This window comes from Vulpes vulpes, chromosome 12 (genome assembly GCF_048418805.1).
Source record: "Vulpes vulpes isolate BD-2025 chromosome 12, VulVul3, whole genome shotgun sequence".
In the NCBI taxonomy this organism is placed as follows: Eukaryota; Metazoa; Chordata; class Mammalia; order Carnivora; family Canidae; genus Vulpes; species Vulpes vulpes.
In genome coordinates this window covers 140500930-140522209 of record NC_132791.1, presented here as the reverse complement: position 1 = coordinate 140522209, position 21280 = coordinate 140500930, and the positions used below count along the sequence as shown (strand labels likewise).

Sequence of the window (21280 nt, the reverse complement as noted above, 5' to 3'; positions counted from 1 at the left end):
CCTAGGCCTTCCTTCACCAGAGTTTACCCACACCTTCAGATCTTGCCAAGCATTAGATTTCCCCCTCCTCTTGGAGAGTAGGGGCCAAGACAACCATTCTATGTTTATTTTTTTCCTCAGGGATCCTACACAATGGGAATCGACCCCAATTATGCCAACAAGCTTTTTATCCCAGTTCCTAAAATGACCGATGATGGGAAGTGCATACGTGTGAAAAATCAGAAATGGAAACTGAGAACCAAGGTGGGTTGGAGTGGCATCTGGGGCAAGTCACTGTGAGTGTCCTGTTCTCATTAGCTGTGCTGGAGTCGAGTCCAGACTCAGCAGTCACATGAAGGTAGAGAAAGTGGGAGGATATAGGATGTAGTGCATGGATTTAGGGGATGGGAGGCAACGTTCCCTAAGGAAGACCAGAGTCCTGTGGTGTGTGTCCTCAAGTGAGTGACTTCCTCTCCTTCAGCCTTAAATTCCTCATCTGTTAAATGAGTGGATGTCAGTAATAGCTGGGAGTCTTAACCATAGACCCCCCAGGAAATCTCAGGCAACGATGAAGAGCAGATAAAAGACTCTGAGCTCTATATACAGTTTTTCCAGACATGGCGGTCATTCCTAAAACCATCATATTCCTGCCCCCAATTCTCTGCTCAGAGGCCTTCTGTTTTGAAATCTATCCAGTGGACAAAAAAGGATACTTAATGAGGGGTGGCCAGACTCTAGCTTCTCATAGGGAAGCTGTGTAGTAGGAGTTAGAATTTGAGAGATAGAAGGGACCAGAGAGACCATCTAGTTCATATATCTGTAGAGGCCAGACAGGTCACATGAATGAGGGGAGGTTGGTGGTGTGAACAGGTGTGACAGAGCGGGATTAGCTGGAGAGTTCTTTCTCCACCTGAAGGGGCTGGTTGCTATTCAGCTCCGGCTGATAATTGCCATAAGAGACTGTGGTCCTCAACCTCCTTAGACATCTGAGCTTTAAAGAGAGGTTAGAAATCTGAGTTATCTTGTGACGTCTCTTATTTTCCTTAAATGCTGGCAACCAATTAAGAGCATTTAAAAAAAATCTATGTGGGCCAAAGAGAAAAAACGTTGGTGGACTTCATTTGACTTGCAATTGTTTTTTGTCTTTGAGTTGGTCTCTTTACCTATTTTACAGATGAAGAGACTGAGGCACAGAGAGTTTCAGGTCTCCCAGATAGAGTGACAGAGATACATGCTGACTTGCTCTTTCTGAGCTTGTTGCTCTAAGTATAAGAAAACTAACACCCTTCTTCTTTAGGTGACATAGCTAGTAATTGCCCAACCAAAAAGGACTACCTGGGCAGTGTTTGATATTTTAGAAATGTTCTAATTTAAGAAAAGAGAGAGAAACAGATGAGAACACATGAGGGAGCAAGACAATTAGGAGGTCTGCTAGGGAAAGGTATAGGTGAGTGCTTCTGAGGGGTGGTGATTGCCATGGGCACTGAGCTTGACCAGTGTGCCAGGTGTGGTGCCAAGGGCTTCGTATACATCATTCACTTGATCTTCACTGTAGATGAAGGAGATACCCTTGCTCTCAGTTTATGGATGTGGAAATGAAGGCTGTGATGTTCCAGAACTTGCCAAGGGTCTCCTAGCTGGTCAGTGGCAGAGCTGGGATTGGAATCATGTGTTTCTGCTCCCAATGACTCCATCATGGAGCTTCTAGGCTTTCAAAGCTTAGCTGATGAACAAGAGCCAAGGGATTCCAGCCCAGGCCGTGAGAAGTCAAGGAAGTCTTGATTAATTCAAGGCAGGATATCAGAGCTACTTGGACATGGGAGGGGAGGTTGGTTGACAGATTCTGGGGAGAGGCTTTTAGGTGAACAACACTTCTTGGTTAGAGATCAAGAAGGAGATTGAGCTGAGAAAAATGGGCATCCCCAGGAAGAGTCTATAGGCATTGAGAAGAAGTCTAGGTGGGAAGGAGACCTTGAAGAGATGTTCCCAGATCCAAGTGTGATGCTGTGGTCTTCTTTGGTTTCATGATAAATTCACCCTGATTTTCAGTTTCCTGCTGTCATGGTTGTCATTTCCTGCTATTTGAGGGTGAAGAGTATGGCTCGAAAGAGGAGTGAAGCTGAGAGTCTGGTAGAGTCATCTATGCCAGAATTTAGCATGTCTGGCATGCCATAGTGGCTCAGAGTGTGCCATGGAGGGAGAGAGGGACAGAGGGTAGAAAGGAAGGGAGGGAGGGGAAAGGAGAGAGGAAGGAAGGAAGGAGCTTTTAAAAAGGAAGGACCGGGGGGATCCCTGGGTGGCGCAGCAGTTTGGCGCCTGCCTTTGGCCCAGGGCGCGATCCTGGAGACCTAGGATCGAATCCCACGTCGGGCACCCGGTGCATGGAGCCTGCTTCTCCCTCTGCCTGTGTCTCTGCCTCTCTCTCTCTCTCTCTCTCTCTCTGTGTGGCTATCATAATTAAATAAAAATTAAAAAAATAATAAAGTGTTTTAAAAAAATAAAAAAACAATAAAAAGGAAGGACCGGGCAGCCCCAGGGGCGCAGGCAGCGGTTTAGTGCTGCCTGCAGCCGGGGCCGTGATCCTGGAGAAAGGAGAAATCAAGCTTGCCTATGTGTGCAGACTTCCAGGCATGAACGCATGGAGTGTGTGGCTGTGATTTCACATACTGCTTGAGTTCCCACTAGCACACTTCGTACTGTCAGGCGTATACAGCATAACCACAAAACCCCAACTTCTGCAACATAGCTGGTCAGGGGGCACCTGTGATTTTATTTCACGAGCATTACCCTTTGGGAGCTCATTTTTGGAAAAGTTGAGTGATCAGTGACCTTGAAAGTTCATGGAATCAGAACACAGGGAAATTACAAGGAGATGAAGGATGAGTCAGGAACCTTGACTCACTGTGGATTACTGTAGTGCTTGCTCATGGGTCCCTCCCATGAGGAGCCACAGCCCAAAGAGGAAGAATCCTTGGGCCCTTTTGTTCTTGCCGGGGAAGACCTTAGGGGGTGCATATTTGGGGCCCGGGGTAAAGTTGCCACTGTGCTTTGACTCCGAGTGTTCCCTTGTTAGAATGACTACAACCTGTGGGCCGCATACCAGAACCAGGAAACTCAGCAGGTCCAGATGGAAGAGAGAAATATCTTCTGTGGGACTTATAATATCCGCATTCTCTCTGACACGTAGGTACTGGGGTCAGAATCCAGGTCTTCAGGGACCCTTGAATCATCCACAACGGTGTCTTTAGGATTCCCATGACCCCTGTTCACTTGGGAAGGCAGTCCTTCATCACATCAAGCTCTGGCCCACCATGAACATGAGATCCCTCCAGAGCATAGATGCTGGATGTTTGCACCATTCTTCGCAGTGGGCGGAGGATGCTCTCCTGTTATAATTTTTGGTGTACTGATCAGTGGTCATTCACACAAATCATGTGCATGATAGCATTGCTTTTTTTGAAATATTTTCATTGTTTTGGGGTGCCTAGGTTGCTCAATTCATTAGGTGTCTGCCTTTGGCTCAGGTCATGATCCCAGGGTATTGGGATCGAGTCCCATATCAGGTTCCTGCAGGGAGCCAGCTTCTCCCTCTGCCTGTGTCTCTGCCTCTTTCTCTGTGTCTCTCATGAATAAATAAATAAAATCTTTAAAAAATCCCGCTTTACTCTGTGGTCCTGGGGTTATTAATAATAATGTCCCCTTTCACAATAACAAAGTCTCAGTTTGGACTATAAATGATTTGGTCACCTTGCTCATATTTTATCTACTTGCTGAAAGTCTTATGATTGGAAAATTAATTTAACTTACCCTGTTTTACTGGACTACAAGCTCATTGTAGGCAAGATCCACATCTAATTCATCTTTGTGTTTCCTGTGTTAGCACAGGACTTGGAACCTGATATGTGCTCATTGGATATTGGTTAAGAGAAAAAACAACAAAAGAAACAGTGGGATATGCAGTTGGTATAGGGCTTCCCATGGTCAAATAAGTTTGGGAAATGATGCATATTCTGTTCTCTTGGGGATTTATCATACATTAGCAGATTTTTTCATGGTTTTGTCTGTTTTTAGTTTTTTAAAAGATTTTATTCATTTACTTGAGAGAGAGAGAGAGAGAGAGAGAACATAAGCAGGGGAGCAGGAGGGGGAGAAGCAGACTCCCTGAGCCGGATGCAGGGCTCCATCCCAGGACCCTGGGATCATGACTTGAGCCAAAGGCAGATGCTTAACTGACTGAGCCACTCAGGGACCCCTTGTCTTTAGGTTTCAACCTAAAAGACTTTTTGGTATAGTATGAGGTAGGGGTCAACCAAGGATGTGCCTTCTGCTATATCCCTATTGGAAGGCCTTAAACTTTCCATTATATTATCGCTGAGAGTGACAGCCACCATCCTAAGGGAGTTCTTGGAAGGACACTAACTCTTCTTTCATGGATCATCTTTTTCCCTGGCAACTCAGGTGGGACCGAAACAGAGTCATCCACTATTCTGGGGGAGATTTGGTGGCAGTGTCATCCAACCGTAAGATCCAGCTTCTAGATGTCATACAAGTAAAGGAGTTACCCATCGAGTTCCGAGGCCATGCTGGGAGTGTCCGCACTCTCTTCTTGTGTGAGGAGGAGAACTTTCTACTAAGCGGGAGTTATGACCTGAGTATCAGGTGAGTGGTCTGAGGGAGTCGTGGTCCACCCTACCCAAGGCCCAAAGTCAGTTTGTGGAAGAAGCATGCATGCTTTTTCCTTTTCGTATTTTTTGAAAAGTTACCTTAAATGATACTGATTTCTTGAATATCCCATAATATTTCTTCTTTATTTGTCAAGGTAAAAACCAATAATTTGTATACTGTTTAAACTTTGAATGAGATAGATTTATATCTATTATCAGGCTACTTTCTAGTTGAAGGCTGTGAATCAGAATGTATCTTTTCTAGCACTCTTAGATGATGGCTGTATTTCTTTTTATAGATTCCTCAGGGGAAAGTAGTTTTCTGTGGGTGTGAAATATGCTTTAGTAGCAAAATAGTGTTTGAAAATGTACACACACACACATATACACATATAAATATATTTTAAAGATTTTACTATTTATTCATGAGAGACACACAGAGAAAGGCAGAGACATAGACAGAGGGAGAAGCAGGCTTTCTGCAGGGAGCCTGATGTGGGACTGGATCCCTGGACCCCAAGATCACAACCTGAGCCAAAGGCAGATGCTCTACCACTGAGCCACCCAGGTGCCCCTGTAGTGCAATTTGTTGGTAGGAGTGCTAAATTATTTTCCAAAACGGTTGCATTAAGTTACACTCTCATCAGCAGGGTATGAGAGGATCCCTTCTTCTAGATCCCACCAACACTTTTAAATGTTCAAGACCAATGATATTAAATGTCAATCTGATGGGCTTTAAATAATCTTTATTGTGGTTTTAATCATAACTTCTTTAATTACTAATGAGGTTGGGCATACTCTTATATGTGTGTATTAAGGTTTCCAGAGAAAGAGAACCAGTGAGATGTGTGTCTTTATATATATATATATAAAGAGATTTATTATACTAAATTGTCTCACGTGATTATGGAGACTGCAAAGTCTCAAATCTACAGTGTGGGCCCGCAGGGTGGAGACCCAGGAGAGTTGAGGGTGCAGATGAATCTACAGGTGGTCTGCTGGAGAATCCCACTGTTGGAGTAAGGGGAGGTTGTTCTTTTTGTTCTCTTTAGGCCTTCAGTTGATTGGATGAGGCCCATGCACATTATGAAGGGCAATCTGCTTTACTGGATGTCCATTGGTTTAAATGTTGATCTTGTCCCCAAATACAGGGAGAGAGGCAGAGACACAGGCAGAGAGAGAAGCAGGCTCCTGTGGGACTCGATCCCAGGACCCTGGGATCATGCCCTGAGCTGAAGGCACATGCTCAACCACTGAGACACCCAGGCGTCCCTCATCCTATGTTTCAAAGATGTACCCATTACCATCTGGTTAGTCACGTAGTACTCCAATATGTTTCACCTGCTTGCTTCCTGAGTGAAGGACACAAGCTTGCCTCCAAATAATGCTGCTTTGAGCATCTTTGTCCCCTTATTGACATTATGAGATTTCTTAGGTATATATACCTAGGAATGGACTTGCTGGGATATAGGGTAGGTGCTACCTGATTTGACCAAGTACTAACTGGAGTCCACGGTGACTGTATGGGTCCATATTCTCACTAGCAGACCTCTTGTATCTCTTTCCCTACCAACACTGGGCATCATCTAGATTTTAATTTTTTTTCAAACTATTGGATATGTGCATCCAAATACCAGATGGATATGTGTAAAATCATTTCCATTTGTATGACTTTGATTACTAATAAGTTTGCTTTCTCTTTTATAAATGGCCTGATTGTATCTTTTTCCTGTTTTTCTACTGGGGTTCCTCTAATTTTCTTCTTGATTTGCAGTTCTACATTTTCTTCTTTGTATTAGCCCCTTGTCATTTTAAAAATTGCAAATATCATCTATTCCTTCATCACTCCATTAACTTTGTTTATAGTGTCCTTTGCTGAATAAAAATTCTTTATATTGCTGTAATAAAATGTATCAGTTTATCCATACTTTTAATCTTCTGTCTATGAGTCTTTCTAGTCCTAGTTCACCAAGATATTTTAAAATAGTTTGTCCTGGGACGCCTGTGTGGCTCAGTGGTTTAGTGCCTGCCTTTGGCCCAGGGTGTGATCCTGGAGTCCTGGGATCGAGTCCCACATCAGGCTCCCTGCACGGAGCCTGCTTCTCCCTCTGCCTCTCTCTCTGTGTGTCTCTCATGAATAAATAAATAAAATCTTAAAAAAATAGTTTGTCCTATTAACTTGAGTTTTTAAGTTTTTTAAAAGTTTATTTATTTATTTAAATAATCACTACACCCCGTGTGGGGCTTGAGCTCATGACCCCAAGATCAAGAGTTGCACATTCTTCCAACTGAGCCAGTCAGGCACCCCTTGTCCTATTAACTTTATAGTTTGACCTTTTACATTCAGTTCTTTAACCTATTTAAGATTAAGTTCTTTAACCTAACCAAGTCCAACTTGGTACGTGGCGTTAGGTAGAGTTTCCATTTCATTTATTTATTTTGAAATAAAGCAAGCAGTTTCCCCCACAGCAACATTTAGTAAGGAATCTACCTGTCCTCCACTGACTTGTGGTACCTTCTTTATCACATGGTAATTTCCCCACACATACATGAGAGTGTCTCTGTGAGTTCTCTATTCTAGACTATTGGTTTGTTTTTCTGATCTTGCATCAAAAACACCTTTAAAAAAAGACAATTTCTATGTAGCTGTTTTAGGTTCACAGCAAATTTGAGAGGAGAATACTGAGATTTCCCATATACCTTGTGCTCCCCTATATTCACAGCCTTCCCCATTACCAACATCCCCCACCAGAGTGGGACATTTGTTACAATTGGTGAACATCTATTGACACATCACAATCACCCCAAATCCACAGTTTACCTTAGGTTCACTCTTGGTGCTGTACATTTTATGAATTTGGGTGAATGTATAATGACATGTATCCATCATTCTAGTATCAGAATTATTGTCTTTTTTTTTTTTTAAAGACTTTATGTATTTATTCATGAGAGACACACAGAGAGAGCAGAGACACAGGCAGAGGGAGAAGCAGGCTCCCTGCAGGGAGCCCAATGTGGGACTTGATCTCAGGACCCTGAGATCATGGTCCTGAGCTAAAGGCTCAACTGCTGGACCACCCAGGCATCCCAGAGTTGTTTTCTCATTGTCGAGATTTAAGAGTTCTTGGTATATTTCAGATAGTAGTACTTATCAGATGTGCCTTTTGCAAATATTTTCTTCTAGTCTGTGGCTTATCTTCTCACTTTCTTGACATTGTCATTTGCAGAGCAGAAATTTTAATTTTAATGAAGTCTAGCCTATCAATTATCTCTTTTCATTAATTGTGCTTTTGGTGTTTTGGTGTTTTATCTAAAAAAATCATTGCCATACCTGAGGTCAGCTAGTTTTCTCTTACATTATCTTTTAGGAATATTATAGTTTTACACTTTACATTTAAGTCTGTGATCCATTTTGAGTTAATTTTTGTGAAGGGTGTTAGGTCAGTGCCTACATTCACTTTTTTTGCTTATGGGTTGTTGCAGTAGCATTTGTTAAAACGACTATTGTTTCATTGTATTATCTTTGTAACCAGTTGACTATATTTCTGCTAATTTCTTTCTGAGCTCTCTATTTAGTTTCATTGATTGATCTATTTGTCTGTTCTTTAACCAATACCACACCATCTTGATTGCTATAGTTTTGCAGTAAGTCTTGAAGTCAAGTACTGTCAGTTTTCCAACTTTGTTTCCCTCCATCGGTATTGTGTTGGCGATTCTAGGATTTATGCTTCCCCTAAAAATTGAGAATAACCTTGTTGATACCCACAAAATAACTTGCTGAGATGTCAATCAGGAACATTCTGGTTTTTAATTTGTTTTGTTTTTAACTATGCATTAGGATAATGTTATAATATATGATGGTAGGGCAAGTTCTACTCTTTTCTTCTTTCTTTCTTTTTTTTTTTTTTACTTTTCTTCTTCTTTTTAATGTAACTTAGCTAGAGTATATATCTTTTTTAGTTTTTAGAGTAGGTTCATTAACTTAAATATAAACTAGACTTTTGATTGTGGTTGCATTGAGTTTATTGACTAATTTGGTCAACACATTAGTTTCTTTTTTCTTTCTTAGACCTTTAAGGTTTTATTTATAGGGATCCCTGGCTGGCTCAATCAGTAGAGCATGCGACTCTTAATCTTAGGGTTGTGAGTTAAAGCCCCACGTTCAATGTAAAGATTACTTGGACATAAATTCTTTTTTTTTTTTTTTCCAAAACTCCAGCAGTTTAATAACAAATGCTTCCCCACCCACACCCCATCACAGCAGCAGAATTACAGGTCCAACCATGGCGTGAGGGGGGTGCTGCAGAAAGCCAGGAGGAACAGGAGCAGCTGGTGAGGGGCTGCTCAGGCCCCTACCTCCCATGTCACTGACTCCTGGGAACATCAGAGGCCTCTCCTCTGCCCAGCCACCAACAGGGAGCTCCATCCAACTGCGGCTGGGGTTCCAGCCAGAGAGCGTAAGAGGAAGCCAGCGCCAGCAGGGGGAGGAAGGGGATGAAAACAGAAGAGGCTCTGGTCCTGCCACCAAGCCCGGGTCCTCTGGCCTGCCTGTGCCAAGTCCAGCTGCCAGGAGCAGGGCCACGGGCCTGACTCATCAAAAGGCTGCCACCACTCACACTGGCCTGATCCTCTTGGCCTTCTTCTGAGATCTCACAGCCTCATCATGGGCTTTCTGCTTCTCTGCCAGTTTGTTGGCCTCTTGGATTTTGCGCCTCTTGCCAAACATGATCTTGTTATAAAGGTACTTCTCCCGCTTCTTCATCATCATGATGGCCAGGCGCTTGGCTTCATTCTCCTCCTCCTGGGCTAGCCGCTGCTTGTCCTGCAGCTTCACGGTACCTGCCATCACTTGGGGCTTCTTCTCCTCCATCCTCTGCTCTTCTAGGGCTGTCAGGTGGGCCTCTTCTTCCTTTTCTGAACCAGCCTCTGCATCTTCTTCCTCCTCCTCTTCATTTTCTCCCCCTTCATCACCATCATCATCTTCCTCTTCAGATTCGTCTGTATTTCCTGGGTGCTCTCCCCGCTGCAGGGCCAGCAGCTTCAGCTTCTCAAGAGGGATGTAATCTCCTTCCTTCTCTGACACGAAGGGCGAGAGGTGTGGAGGCAGCTGCACTCCGGGGAAGTAGTCTGCCACGGGGAGGAGGAGCCGAGCATTCACACAGTCAAACACCCACTGGGGCTGCACATAGTACCTGCCAATAACAGGTGTCTGCTGCCCAGGCCGGTCGACAATCTGGTGGGTGACGCAGGGGTCTGTGACATCATATGTAGCCCCAATGCACAGAGACTTGTCCCAGGATACATCCCCCCCAAAGCTCCTGATTACGAAAGCCAGGGCTTCACGTGGCACCTCGCGGTTCAGGAAGAACTTTAGGCCCTCAAAAAGTTTCTTCTGCTTTTCCTGTGCCTCCAGCTCCTTCCTGCGGTCCTCCTCCTGCACGGTCATCTCCCCATCAGCAGGAAATTCATCCATCTCAGCCTCCTCCTCCACAGGCACCACCATGCGAGCCAGACTGGCACCGAGGGCTGCCAGTTTCTCCATAGAACTCTCTGAGTCCAATGCATAGGTGTCCTCACTGGTCTTCGCCTCTGTTTGGGCCTGACCCTCCAGCTTGGGTGGGTAGTGCAGGTTGAGCGACTGGTAGAGCCGGAAGTTGACGAGACCCAGCAGAGTGGTGTAGAACTCAGTGAAGGTGGCCATGACCCTGTAGTCAACGTCCGTTGGGTGATCATGGGAGAAGGCATAGGGCGTGATCCACACAATGGGCTGCCCCAGCACCTCAGCCTGGTAGTAAATGCCTTTGATGGACAGGAAGACCTTGCGCAGGGCACGGGCAGCAATGACGTAGTGCAGGAACTCCACTGTGAGCCGGCGGCACAGCTGAATGGTCTGTACATGGCACTTGCCAGTCCGTGGGAAGGTGGAGAAGAGGAAGCACATGGAGAGGGCATCATCCAGGTCCCGCAGAGCATCTACGAATGTGGGGTACCGCTCCTTGACAATGTGGTCAAGTTTGTAGTTGGGCTTGTTGTCCTTTAGACGCTCCACAGTGTTCCACTCACTCTTCCCATATGCCTTCCGGAGCTTTCGGACAAACACCTTGTACTCCTGGAACTTGTTGACAATGGGTTCATGGAGGAGGAACTTGATGTCTTTAAGAAGGTAAAAAGTTCGGGGGATCCCTGGGTGGCGCAGCGGTTTGGCGCCTGCCTTTGGCCCAGGGCACGATCCTGGACACCCGGGATCGAATCCCACGTCAGGCTCCCGGTGCATGGAGCCTGCTTCTCCCTCTGCCTGTATCTCTGCCTCTCTCTCTCTCTCTCTCTCTCTCTCTGTGTGTGTGACTATCATAAATAAATAAAAATTAAAAAAAAATCTTTAAAAAAAAAAAGAAGGTAAAAAGTTCGGGCTGCTGTAGAGCCTTTGTTAACCTTCTTCTTATGTTTGGGTTCATGAGGATAAATTGCCTTCAGGATGCACGGCCGCCTGAAGTCAGCCAGGCTCAGCTGCAGCTTCTTCCGGGCTTTGTTTCGGGTGATGTAGTTGGTGGCAGAGCCTCGTTCGTACTTCTTCTTCTCCAGGCCTCCCATAGCTCCACGTTGAAGGGTCTACCAGCGCCGCGCGGACTGACAGCGCCACTTCCTCTCGCACGTGCCCTGGACATAAATTCTTTAAAAAATATTAAAATTTTATTTGTAAAAGTCTATGTATTCTTTTTAAGTCTGTGTATTATTATTTAATATCTATAAACTTTAAGTTTATTGCTATTGTGAATAGTATCTTATTTTTGTTTATATTTTCAAATTGATTATTGCTGGTATCTCTATACCAATGATATTGATTTTTATAGATTGTTCTTGTATCCAGTAACCTTGCTAACCTCTCTTATTAGTTTTATTTTTTTATGTTTTTAAATTTTCTTTTTTTCATTTTTTTAATAAATTAATGTTTTATTTGTGTTCAATTTACCAACATACAGAATAACACCCAGTGCTCATCCCGTCAAGTGCCCCCCTCAGTGCCTGTCACCCATTCACCCTCGCCCTCTTATTAGTTTTAAAAGTATGTGTGCTGATTTGGTTTTTCTATGCTGATAGTCTTTCAAACAGAAATAATTATGATAATTATCTTCTTTTCTAATACTTATATACTACTTTTTTCTTTTTCTTTCTTTCTGACTTTACCTAGACCTTCCAGTTAAGCAGAAGCAGTGAGAGCAGGCATCTTTATCTTGTTCTCCTTTTTGAAGGGAGTACATCTATAGTTTTTTCACTAAGTATAATGCTTGGTGTTATGACTCTTTGTTTATAAGTTTGTGGAATCAAGGAAGTTCCTTCTATTCCTATTCCTATTTTTCTTTATTTTTTTAAAGCTTATTTATTTATTTAAGTAATCTTTGTACCCAACACGTAGCTTGAACTTACCACTCTAAGATCAGAGTCACATGCTCTTCTGACTGAGCCAGCCAGGTATCCCTATTCCTATTTCTCTAAAAGTGTTTATCAAATATCTTTTCTGCACAAATTAAGAAAAACAACCTGAACACGTGGTTGGCCATGTTGCTAGAAACAGAAATTCAAAACTTGCTTTTTTCCAGGCCAGTGGGATATCATTAAATGCACTGTGGGTGCATAGCAGGCTCTGACAGACAGCTAAAGCCACAGGACCTTTGGGAATATTAGAAGAAAAAGCTTAGCACATTCAAAGAAAAACAAAAGAAACATTTATTAATTGTTTATTATGTGCCGAGTCTCATAATAACTCTATGAGGTAGTAACTATCATTATTATCTCCAATTTCCATCTGAGGAAACTGAGATAGAGTGGTTCATTAACTTATCCAAGATCATACAGCTAGTAAGTATTGGACCTGGGATTGTACCTCAGACAACCTGGCTTCAGAGCCCAATATCTTAATATTACACTTTGCCCTGTCACAAAAGCAAACTGGCTGAAGTGGAGGTCTGTATCAGTGATGGTTCAAAGACCTCAGGCAGGTTTGCTTATTAAAAATGGTGTGACTCATACATGTTCCTATATATCTCTTAGATATGTCTTAGAAATACACATAAAATATTTTAGATCCAAGTGACTGAAGTAAATTGTTCTTTTGTTCTTATTTGAAAATCAGCCCTACTGTTGAATCAGTGCCATGGATTTTAAGCCTGATGGTAATTCTAGAAACTCTTCCACCTAATACCAACCAAAACTTACTAAGCATTTTCTACGTGTTGATCATTGTTCCAATGTTACATGAATTAATGCAGGGTTTCTCAGTTTGGGACTGTAAAATACTTCATGTGGAGGCTATCCTGTGCATTGGAGGATGTTCCTGGGACTCTACGCACTAGATAACAGTAGCATCTCTCTTCCCACTTGAGACAACCAAGTGTCTTCAGACATTATCAAATGTCCCCTAGGGGTGGAAATCACTCCTAGTTGACAATCATTGCATTTGTGTATTTAATTTTTCACAAAACCCCAATGACGTGTAACTATCATAGTTATCATTTGTATTCTGCCAATGAAGAAATGAAGCTTACACAGAAATTAAGTAATTTTCCCAAAGTCACACCGGGATTTAAATTAAGTAACTTTCCCAAAGCTGCAACTGGGATTCAAATCCAGACCTCTGACTCTAAGCTTGACCACGAATTTTGCTGCCTTTCAACAAATGTTGATCTAAGGGAAGTCATATACAGTATGATCCCTTTGGGCCCTCAGAAAAATCTCAAAAACATTTTTTTTTGGCCTGATTCCGCAGATTCTGGGATCTGAAAAGTGGGGCTTGTATACGAATCTTCAATGGCCACCAGGGGACAATCACTTGCATGGATTTATATAAGAACAGGCTCGTATCTGGAGCAAGAGATTGCCAAGTGAAAGGTGAGAAAGAAATTCCTTAAACTTTCTCAGAAATTTCCCCAAATCCATGGGTTGTCAAAATACTTGTTTTGCTCATTTCTATAGGAAGACATTCTTTTATCCATCCATCCAACCATCCATCCAACCATCCATTCATTCATCCATCCACGTATCTATTGATCCATTCATTTAACAACTATTTATGGAATACCTACAATATATTAGACACTGCTAGGTGCTAAGATAAAAAATGAATATGATATGGCCCTTTCAATATGGCTTTTTATCTCCTCAAGAGGCTCATAATCTCTTAATGAGGATAGATACATGAATATGCAATGGAGGCTATAATAAATATGTGAATAATAACAGCTGCCATTTATTGAATACTAATTTTGTGATTGACGTAGATGCTTTACACATATTGATTATTTAACCCTCACAAGAAGCCTATGGCATGGATACAGATGAAGAATCTAAAATTCAGAGAGAAAAACAACTTGCCCCAAATTGGAGCTGCTGCGTGGTAGAGTGGGGACTTGAACCCAGGGCTGACTGACTCTAAATCATGTGTTCCTAACCAACGCATGGAATTCTTTTTTTCTTTTCTTTATCTTTTCTTTTCTTTTTTTTTTTTTTAAAGATTTTCATTTACTTGAGAGAGAGAGATTGAGAGAGCATGAGCAGGGGGAGGGGCAGAGAGAGAGGGAGAGGGACAAGCAGACTCCCCATTGAGCATGGAATCTGATGCTGGGCTCTATCCCAGGACCTTGAGATCATGATCTGAGCCAAAGGCAGATGCTTAACTGACTAAGCCACCCAGGTATCCCAACATGTGAAATTCTAAGGGACCATAGAAATAAGAGTAACAGGGAAAGCACCACAGGCAGGGTGCTATTTGAGTGCAGCCTTGAGGATAAATAGTTCTACAGGCAGAGGGAGAATATAGAACATTATAAGCAGAAGGCACAGCACAGGCAAATTCACAGAAGGTTGAAAAAATGATGTATTTCTAGAACTTCCCCTTGCTTGGTATGGCTGGACTACAGCATGTGGTGTTGGACATAAGGCTAGTTAGTTTGTTGAGGCCAAATTATCAAGGGCCTTCTACATCATGAGCTTTATCCTATAGAATCCTAGCCCCAGACCCCAGACTGCCTACATCCCCTGGGGTCCTCCCACCTGCCTCGGTTACCAAAATAGAAGGAAAAAGAGACGATTAGAGATCTGAAATGTAACCTCCCACTTGTTAAGTTTTTATTTATTTATTTTAAAAAAGATTTTATTTATTTATTCATGAGAGACACACACAGAGAGAAAGGCAGAGACACAGGCAGAGGGAGAAGCAGGCTCCTTGCAGGGAGCCTGATGTGGGACTTGATCCCAGGACCCCGGGATCATGCTCTGAGCCAAAGGCAGATGCTTGGCTACTGAACCACCCAGGTGCCCTTTGTTAAATTTTTAAACAAGGGCACCTTCCCATAGATTCTTTTCTTTTATTTTTTTTAAAGATTTTTTTATTTTTTATTATTTTTTTTTATTATTATTTATTTATGATAGTCATACAGAGAGAGAGAGAGAGAGGCAGAGACATAGGCAGAGGGAGAAGCAGGCTCCATACACCGGGAGCCCGACGTGGGATTCGATCCCGGGTCTCCAGGATCGCGCCCTGGGCCAAAGGCAGGCGCCAAACCGCTGCGCCACCCAGGGATCCCTTTTTTAAAGATTTTATTTATTTATTCATGACACACACACACACACACACACACACACACACACAGAAAGAGAGAGAGAGAGAGAGAGAGAGAGAGAGGCAGAGACACAGGCAGAGGGAGAAGCCAGCTCCATGCAGGGAGCCTGATGTGGGACTCAACCCTGGGTGCCCAGGATCAGGCCCTGGGGTGAAGGTGGCACTAAACCGTTGAGCCACCTGGGCTGCCCCATAGATTCTTTTAATTTATCTTCTGACTTTCTCCCTTTTTTTTTTTTTTTTGAAGATTTTATTTTTAAGTAATCTCTATGTCCAATGTGGGGCTCAAGCTCACAACCGCAAGATAAAGAGTCTCTTGCTCCACCTACTAGGCCAGCCAAGTGCCTCTCAGTTTTCTTCTTTCTAATTGGATAAAAGGGCTAATGGATATGTAAAAATACATGAAGAAAAACATTCTTATATGTTAGGGTTAATCTAATGTATGTGGTTAAGAGCATGGCTTCTGGATCCAGAATCTTTGGATTTGAAACCCAGCTCTATCTGCTTATCATCTGCATGATCTTGACCAGGTTACTGAACCCCTCTATGCCTGTTTCCCCATCTGTGTGGTGGGGAATAATGATAGTAATTGTCTTGTGAAGAGGAGTTAATACATGTCAAGCACTTGTAATGGTGCCTGGCTCGTAAGTGCTATAGGTTAAGTATCAGCTGCGGTTATTATTTTGTCTTAGATTATGCATCCTGTTGCCTGAGAGGTACTTTGGGCCTGATGAATTTGTGGTGCCTAATTTCAGTTTTTTCTTTAAGCTTTGTTCTCCCACCTACCTTTCTACTTTCATACTTCCTAACACTTACGGTAACCTAGACAGTTGCTCCAGCACCATCTATATAGAAGCAGCATTAAGCCTGCCCCCAGCTGTGGCAATCTGTCAGTTAGTAAAATCGAAAAGTCAGATTCAGAAATATTTTAAAATGTAAATAAGGATAGACAGCTTTCTTTTCTTTTGGGGGTAGAAAGGGTGAGTCAGGAGAATAGTGTCTGGAAGCAATGATGCCATGAACACATGCCTTGATTTTCTTGGAGTCCACTCAATAGCAAGTAGTTTTCAGGCTCAAGAAGGAGGCTTATTAGAGATGAGCTGTCTAGCACTTGGACCCCAACACAAAATTCTAGGTTTAGAGGCAAGGTGTGTGCATTGCTGGCTCTCCCAGGGGCCCATGGTCAGGAGCTCTAGTTGGAGGCACACAGAGCTGTTGGTGAGCTGCTGGGCCGGGTGATGGCCTTCTAGGGTCTGACTTGATGGGCTTGGCTTCTGTGATGGGGTATGGAACTCTACCTTAACCTGCCTTCATGCCCCTCTTCTTCCCCTTCCCTTTCAGAGTGGGACATAGAAACAGGGAAGTGTCTGAAGACATTTAAACACAAAGACCCCATCTTGGCCACCAGAATCAACGATACCTACATCGTGAGCAGTTGCGAGCGGGGCTTGGTCAAAGTGTGGCACATTGTCATGGCCCAGCTAGTAAAGGTGAGAGGGAAGTAAGTTGTGGGGGGAAGGGGCACCCTAGTGGTGATGGACTGGATGAGACTTATGGCCTCCCCCATGGAGCTCCCCAGAATCCCTAAAGCTATCAACTTACAGTCTCCAAAAGGGTGGTCCTGAAGAGCTGATGTGGAAGCTCCTCCTTGCCCTCCACCAAAGGGGGCCATTTGGAGTCAGTGGAGGGTCAGGGATCATGTGACCCACGTTTTCATGGAGGTGGTGGTAGAAGGCTACATTCTGACTCGGCATGATATATGGGTTCAGGGTCTTTTAATAGCAGAGGTAAACTGACTTTTCCTTTTCTAGAACATTTTACCCCAACTCTTGCGTGGGGTAAGGGAACAAACAAAGTCACAGTGGTTTTTCTCCTCACTCTCTGGTGAAAAGAGAACATTGGCTGTCTTGGAAGTGCTTGAATGTTCACACACACAAAAATGTTGGGTTTGAAACCCCCCTGGCCCTAGTGGGTGGTGGTGAGATACATTTGTGCCAGGAGCACAGGAGTACAGTGAGAAGCTGCTGGCCTGGGTGGTGGATTTTTTCCCATTAATCTTGTTGTCACCATGGTCTAACCAGCAGTTACAGGTGCAGGGATGCCCCAGGTGTCCTCTAGTCTTGGCAAGGAACTGGGGATGGAATGCCTGGCCCTACACCTTCTACACCTTGTGGCAGCAGAGGATGGTGAATTCTGGCCCTCTCTAGTATTCCAGGAAGATGAGACCTGTTCCCAGCTACAGATCCACCAAGAGCAAGGCCTCTTCTTGACCACATTCTTCCTTCAATGGAAAGAGAGCTCTGGAGAGAGGGAGGCAGGGACACCACTGGCCTTATTAGAACAAAAGTAAAGTTGGCTCCGGTAAATACCAAGTGAGTGGTAGTCATGGATTGGCAGAGTGTGGCTTTGCAATTCACCTAAAGAAGCCTTCAGCTTTGGCCCTTGGAGAACTTGCAATCTGAGTTGAAGATGGGCTAGAAACAGAGGCATCTTCTCTTGCAGACTCTCAGTGGCCACGAGGGAGCCGTGAAGTGCCTGTGCTTTGACCAGTGGCATCTCCTCTCGGGAAGTGCTGATGGCCTGGTCATGGCCTGGAGCATGGTGGGAAAGTATGAGCGGTGCCTCATGGCCTTCAAGCATCCAAAGTAGGTGCCAGGAAAGCCTGGATTGATAGATGTAGTATTCTCTCCCTTTCCCTCATAGCCTAAACTTTGGTTTTTGGCAGATTGGTCCCTTCTGCTCTCTGCTGACCTTTTGTCCCCTCTGCCTGTTACTTATCCCCACTCTGCCCCCATTTGGCCATTTCATCTCCCACTGTCACTTATTTCTCTTAAGAAATAGCAGTACTAGATGTGGACTTTGAGGAATTATTGAAATGTTATGTTTATGACACACATGATACGTTTATATCTGTTGTCTACCAAACTTATGAATATTGGCAGAACTGTCCCCAAAAATGCCAGTTCTAATAAACAAAATACTTGGAGTTGGTCTTTACCCCAGGAAGCTTATGTTCACAAAGGCTTAAAATCATCCAAGTGCCAAAGTTTTAAAAATAAGGGCTTAAAAAAGGAGCTTTCATCTGAGTCTGTTGGTGACATTCTTTCTTTTTAAGCTTTTATTCATTTATTTGAGAGAGAGAAAGCATGAACGGGGGGAGGAGCAGAGAGAGAGGGGAAAGCAGAGCAGGGAGTCTGACATGGGGTTAGATCCTAGGATTCCAGGATCATGACCTAAGCTGGAGGCAGATGCTTGGCTGACAGCCACCCAGGTGCCCCATGTTGGCTACGTTTTATTCTAGGACAGCAAATGGATCTCATTTTACAATTCCAATCCCAATTTAGTGGTGGTGGCTGCTTGGAGCCAATTAAGAAGTAGTCTGAGGTCACATCTGAGCTTGTTTGGAAAGGATACTGTGGTCAGTTAATGGTTCTGCCATGGCCATGGGTTTATAGGCTATGTCACTCTTATACACTACAAATGGTGCTTCTTCCCCTGAGTGCACTATTAAAAACTCTAGGGAAACAAAATACTATCTTAATTGATTAAAAGTGTAAATGAATCTTCTAGGGGATCTATTGGGAATAGTTGTTTAGTAAAATATGGCCCTAGATTTCCTCATATCTTCGTAAGAACCTCTTGAGCAGACACACTGACTTTGTGGGAGGTAGGAGGGGATTTGAGTATACATGTGTATGTTTACTCTTGGTGGTGTATGACTACATTATTGATGAGCGTGTGCTGGGCAGGGCTTCTGTTCCGTGATTTATCCAACCTTTATGTGATGATCAGTAAGCCTCTTAGCATGTTATCTGGATCATCAAAACTTGAAAGAGTCAATATTTATGACATCACCTGAAAATTTCAACTATATGTTTTTAAAACCTTCCAAGCACGATTCTGTAGGATTTAGTTTAGGTATTGGAAAAGAACCTGTTCCCAGCAAACCTCAAAGTTTGGTAGCCATTCTGTCAACCTGGGAGCCTCCTACTCCACCTCAGCAATGAGACCTTCTCAGACCATTCTATTGCCATTGAATGACAACCTCAACATCTCATTCACATTGGTCCTTGATACCTTCACAGTTACAGCAAATCCATAGACATGGGGAGGACATGGTCAGTGTTCTTGTTTGTGAGGCCCCTCCTCCACTCAACTGTAGTAGTGGTGTGCATGTGGAAGTGCTCAATAAATGTTTCTAATTGATTGTTAATGAGGACCAATTTGCAGATTGCCTTGCTGGAGGGATCTAACAATGGGACTGTTACCCATCTTTTGAATACAATGTAGGTGTCATGCTATCTGTCCTTTGGTGGAAGAAGAACTGAAGAAAAGGGTCTTCCTTCTGCCCTCTTGATCCAAATTTTTTTTTAATTTTTAAAATTTATTCATGAGAGACACAGAGAGAGGCAGAGACACAAGCAGAGGGAGAAGCAGGCTCCGTGCAGGGAGCCTGATGTGGGACTCAATCCTGGGACTCCAGGATCACGCCCTGGGCCGAAGGCAGGCACTAAACCGCTGAGCCACCCAGGGATCCCCCAAAAAAGACTTTTAAACAAAAAACCCCACATTTATACTGTCTTTTACATTGGTAGTTACCTCTATTGATGCTCTTTTGTTTCTTCATGTGGATTTGAATTCTATCTAATGCCCTTTCATTCCAACCTGAAGGAACCCGTATAGCATTTCTTGCTAGTATGAACTCTCAGTGTTGATTATTAGTGAATGTCTTAATTTCTCCATTTTTGAGGATGGTTTTGATGGATATAGAATTCTTGGTTTACAGTTATTTTTTTTCCTTCCAACACTTTGAGTATGTCGTTTCATTGCCTTTGGACTCCATAGTTTCTGTTGGTTTCTGATGAAAAATCAGTTGTTAATCCTTTTTATGGGATGAGGTGCTTCTCTCTTGATGCTTTCAATATTGTCGTGGACTTTGGCTTTTTACAGTTTGATTATGATATATCTAGATGTGGAATTCTTAACTTTATCACAGTTTGGGTTTATTGAGCTTCTTGGATTTGTAGATTAATGTTTTTCATTATATTTGGAAAGCTTTTGGGTATTACTTCTTCAAATATTTCTGCGTCTTTCTCTCCTTTCTTTCTGGGACTCTTAGTATGATGTGTTGATGTTTAATGATGTCACAGGCTTCTGAGATTCTGTTCATTGGTCTTCATTCTTTTTTCTTTCTGTTCTTTAGACTGGAAAATCTAAATTGACCCCTCTTCAAGTCTTTTGCTTCTTCTGCCTACATAAATGTGCTGTTGAGTCCCGCTAGTGGATTTTCATCTCAGTTATTATAGTTTTCAACTCCAGAATCTCTATGTGAACATTTAAAAAAATATTTTCTAACTCTATTGGTATTCTCTATTTGGTGAGACACTATTCTCATACTTTCTTTTAGTTTTGTAGACATGTATTTGCTATTTGAACATGTTTAGAATAGATGATTTAAAGTCTTTGTCTTAAAAGTCCAACCATTAGACTTCCTTGTAGATGGTTGATTAATTTTTTTCCTCTCTATAATCTTTAGTATCTTATTATGCTTTATATATATATATTTGAAAACTGGGCATTTGGCATATTTTAATATGATGTCTCTGGAAATCATATTCTTCCCCATTCCCAGGGTTTGTTGTGTTTTTTATCATGTGTTTGTTTAGTGAGTCTGTATAGGTGTCTTGTTTGACTGCTGAAACCTCTATTCTATTAGCTGGGTAGTGCACTGACTGGAATAAGGTTTATTTGAACACCTGGAAGTGAAATATCTCCCACTCTTTGCCAAGGAGCTCTGTGTGCCTGTTGAGGGAAACTTTCAATCAGCCAGTTTACAACTCTGCTCTTACTTTTGCTTGTGGAGAATATTAAGGTCAGCTAAGAGTGAGAGCTTAGGGCTTTTTCAGGTCTTTCCTCAGCATGTGTACAACCCTGTATATGGTCACATAGAGTCCCAAGAATATGCCTGAGCTTTTCAAAATCCTTATGGATGTTTTATTTCCTGGTTTTAACTTTAAAGCTT

General features: G+C 42.9%; 2 protein-coding genes across 2 annotated transcripts in view; one reads left to right on the top strand and one right to left on the bottom strand.

The window, feature by feature from the left end:
* Nucleotides 1–21280, top strand: part of FBXW10B (F-box and WD repeat domain containing 10B) — a 38623-nt gene that overhangs the window by 4911 nt on the left and 12432 nt on the right. The window contains exons 5-10 of the mRNA XM_026005533.2: nt 121–243; nt 3053–3162; nt 4438–4638; nt 13408–13529; nt 16600–16748; nt 17761–17903. Of these exons, the coding sequence (XP_025861318.2) occupies nt 121–243; nt 3053–3162; nt 4438–4638; nt 13408–13529; nt 16600–16748; nt 17761–17903 (848 nt within the window). The remainder of the gene's footprint in view (nt 1–120; nt 244–3052; nt 3163–4437; nt 4639–13407; nt 13530–16599; nt 16749–17760; nt 17904–21280) is intronic.
* On the bottom strand, nt 9254–11234 carry LOC112924914 (pescadillo homolog). The gene is made up of 2 exons (XM_072730401.1): nt 11040–11234; nt 9254–10806 (listed from the first exon to the last, which is right to left on the bottom strand). The coding sequence occupies exons 1-2, from the start codon at nt 11232–11234 to the stop codon at nt 9256–9258; spliced, it is 1746 nt and encodes a 581-aa protein (XP_072586502.1). The 3' UTR covers nt 9254–9255.